At 37.7% G+C, this 3,040-nt stretch overlaps 1 protein-coding gene across 1 annotated transcript; it reads left to right on the forward strand.

Annotated features, from left to right (window-relative positions):
• Positions 1-1,007: 1,007 nt before the first annotated feature.
• Positions 1,008-2,308, forward strand: LOC106314070 (protein TIC 20-IV, chloroplastic-like). The gene is made up of 3 exons (XM_013752015.1): positions 1,008-1,063; positions 1,139-1,277; positions 1,694-2,308. Exons 1-3 carry the CDS (start codon positions 1,008-1,010, stop codon positions 2,306-2,308), a joined length of 810 nt encoding a protein of 269 aa, XP_013607469.1.
• Positions 2,309-3,040: the final 732 nt, after the last annotated feature.

A 3,040-nucleotide genomic window follows, 5' to 3' on the forward strand; every position in this document is an offset into this window, starting at 1 on the left:
CAACCACGATGTGCGAGCTGAAAGATTAAAACCCCGACATATAGTTCAAGGGAATACAAGAATAGAGACACAAACTTAAAAAAGTTTGATAAAATGTTATGCAAGATATTGAAGTTGCCACTTACGATCAATCTAAGAAAGACTTAAACCTCACTTTCAAATCTTCAAATAACGAGCGATTAGTCACCTTGACAAGTGACGTCACAACACTGTCTAAAACCTCGATTGTTAACTGAATGAGAATCGTTGCATCTACCGGCTCCAAGTGGACCTTCACACAAGATAGCAAGTGATTTGGAAATTGGTAACTTTGTCCGGTTTGTTTACCGAGAAATGATCACCTCTTACAAACAGGGATCTTGGTGGAACCATTCTCTCCTTTGAGAAGGAGGATGTGAAGAAAGATCTCTCTCGGCCTTAACAGAGGAAGTTTGAGTAAACTTAACCATAATGGTCAAGGCTACCGGGCTTATAGGTCCTCCTCCTCTACTATTAAACGAGTTTTCGATAAGACAATGTGTCATTTTAGTATTCTTTATTTTCGTTTGGTCGTGGAAGGTCAGTCCTATTTTGGAATGTATGAACTCATTTGTTTGACTGCTTTTTATAGTATTTTTATATTTAATATGTTCCTTCAGTTTCAAAAAAAACAAGGTTATCATTAGTAAACTTTTACAAAATGAATGTCTTTTTTAGACTAAATCTGTATTTTACCGGAACCGTTATTTTGAATTTAATGTGAACCGGCCTAATTAATAGTAGAACTCAATTTTAATTATAAACCCACTTACATTTTACATTCAGTCCGCTTGGTTTTAAGTGAACCGGCCTAATTATGTGATATTGGTTGAGCTTCTATGGAAAGCCCAATAAGATCGAGGAGTAGAATTCAAGAATTCTCCTTAAAACCTACTTAGAATATTTCTTGCAGGTAAAGATATCTTATGATTTATTTTGACATCGAAAACCTAAAAGAGGCTCCCAAGGTTTTCACCGGAAAAGAAATTATGCAGGGTTTGGTGGCGACGGCCACCACTGGCTCTCTTATTTTTCTCGCTCCCAGGTTTGGTTTTCTTCTCTCCCCCCTCTTCGACATCATAATCAGCTCATGTTTACCATTTTGTGGTCATGATTTTAGATATACCAGGAGGCATCATAGTCCAATCCTAAACAAGTATGTGAATCAAAGGGTGTCTTTCCCCAGGTTCGATTCATTACCAAAACTACAACTGTCAGCAAACTCAAGATCTCCTCGTGAGATTGCTCCTCTTTCAGGTATTATTTCGACTCACAACATGATTCTATAAACATAGTCTCTCTCCATTTATTTTAGTTGTCCTTTCTACACACAAATTAAAAACATTTAATTTTACATATGTTTTTTAATAAATTATTATATTCATACACTAACCACATTTCACCTAATAAAAAATAAAATAGCATATAAAGTTAATAAATATGCATTGAATTTATAAAACAAGGCTAATTTTGAAACAAGAATCAATCTAAGGGAGTATTGTATAAAAACATAATGACAATTGTAAAACACTAAACATGTGTGTTTTCACCCTTTACTACAAAAAGGATGTTTTATAAATCACTACAGAAGCTTGTCCTGTCTGTTTTTATGGTTCGAGACTTTCAAATTATTTACTGTTCTAGTGTGGTTTAACACACTGACTTGTGTGTTTACTTTGCATCAGCATCATCTAAACATCTCTCTGGTCATGGTTTGCCGCCCTTTGATGACGGTTTTGGGAGACGTCGACGTCGACAGAGACCATTTGAGCCTGCGTTCAACGATAAACTGCCTAAAATCGCCGAGAGACCTGAATGGTGGTGGAGGACACTGGCTTGTATCCCTTATCTGATATCCCTCCAAGTATCTGACGTCGGAATCTACGTCCGACCTTTTCTAGAAAAGTACGACGCCACTGGAAACATTATTAAATTCATCCCCGGAGCGATAACCAGATGGCCGAGGTGGTTCTTCATGTTGTACTGTTACTTGGGTTACACGTTCTTGGTGAAGAACAAGGAAGTGCCTCATTTTTTTAGGTTTCACGTGATTATGGGTATGCTTCTCGAAACAGGTCTTCAGATCATATGGTGCACCAGCGATTTCTTCCCGTTGATTCATTCCAGAGGAAGGCTTGCGATGTATTACGAGACGGCGATCGGATTCGCATACATCTGTGTGCTTCTTGAATGCATACGGTGCGCTCTCGCTGGAGTTTATCCTCAGATTCCTTTCGTGACCGATGCTGCTTCCATTCACACTCGAGACACCACTAAGGTGAAAAGATGATACTCATGGTGTTGCATACTCTGATAAAATTCACCACATGAAATGTTTAACTTTTTGGAGCAATATGTAACACTTCAAAACGAATTGTTCAAGTGTGATACTTACTAACGTGAGTAGACAGTGTACAGTTGTAATGCCAACCCAAAAGATAATATGAAAAAAAGTCTTATGTAGAGAATCAAGGTCTGCATCTTCATTGTTGACCAATTCTTTGTCTTTTCTTCACCCCACCCTCCTTCTCAGTTTCTACTATTAAACCAGTTTTTTGACAAACTGTTTGATGTTTGAATGCATTTTACAGTCTCCCAAGTGAATAATACTCTATTCCCTGAACCAACAACTGCTTCAGGGGGCGATTTATTTCATTTGGAGAGAGAGGAACTCACGTTTACACTCGGGTGTGAACAAACCGGCCACCCAAATTGTAAAAGAGATTCAGGTTCAAATCAGGGCGAAGCTGTTGGGAATGGATAAGGAAAACTCTCTATCTTATCAAGTTCGATCTCGTACTCAGGAATCCTTTATCTCCACATGGTTCGATCAGTTTCAAGCGTGAAAGACTATCAAGCGTGAAAGACTATCAAGACTAACAAAGACACTGCCATAAATTTCTGCTTCACATGAGTTTCACCCTATTTTGTGTTTTCGATTATGCTGTAGAAAAATGATGTAAACTTTCTCTTTTGGGTTCTTTTGGAAATGATATCTCTCTTTCGAGTAAAAAAAAAAAAA

This window comes from Brassica oleracea, chromosome C9 (assembly GCF_000695525.1).
Source record: "Brassica oleracea var. oleracea cultivar TO1000 chromosome C9, BOL, whole genome shotgun sequence".
Classification (NCBI taxonomy): domain Eukaryota; kingdom Viridiplantae; phylum Streptophyta; class Magnoliopsida; order Brassicales; family Brassicaceae; genus Brassica; species Brassica oleracea.

Bases quoted from the DNA above. Each gene is read 5' to 3' on its own strand.
- LOC106314070 (XM_013752015.1), top strand. From the start codon at position 1,008: ATGCAGGGTTTGGTGGCGACGGCCACCACTGGCTCTCTTATTTTTCTC. The intron at 1,064-1,138 runs GTTTGGTTTTCT...TCATGATTTTAG, and splicing joins CTTATTTTTCTCGCTCCCAG to ATATACCAGGAGGCATCATA. The intron at 1,278-1,693 runs ATTATTTCGACT...TTGTGTGTTTAC, and splicing joins AGATTGCTCCTCTTTCAGGT to TTTGCATCAGCATCATCTAA.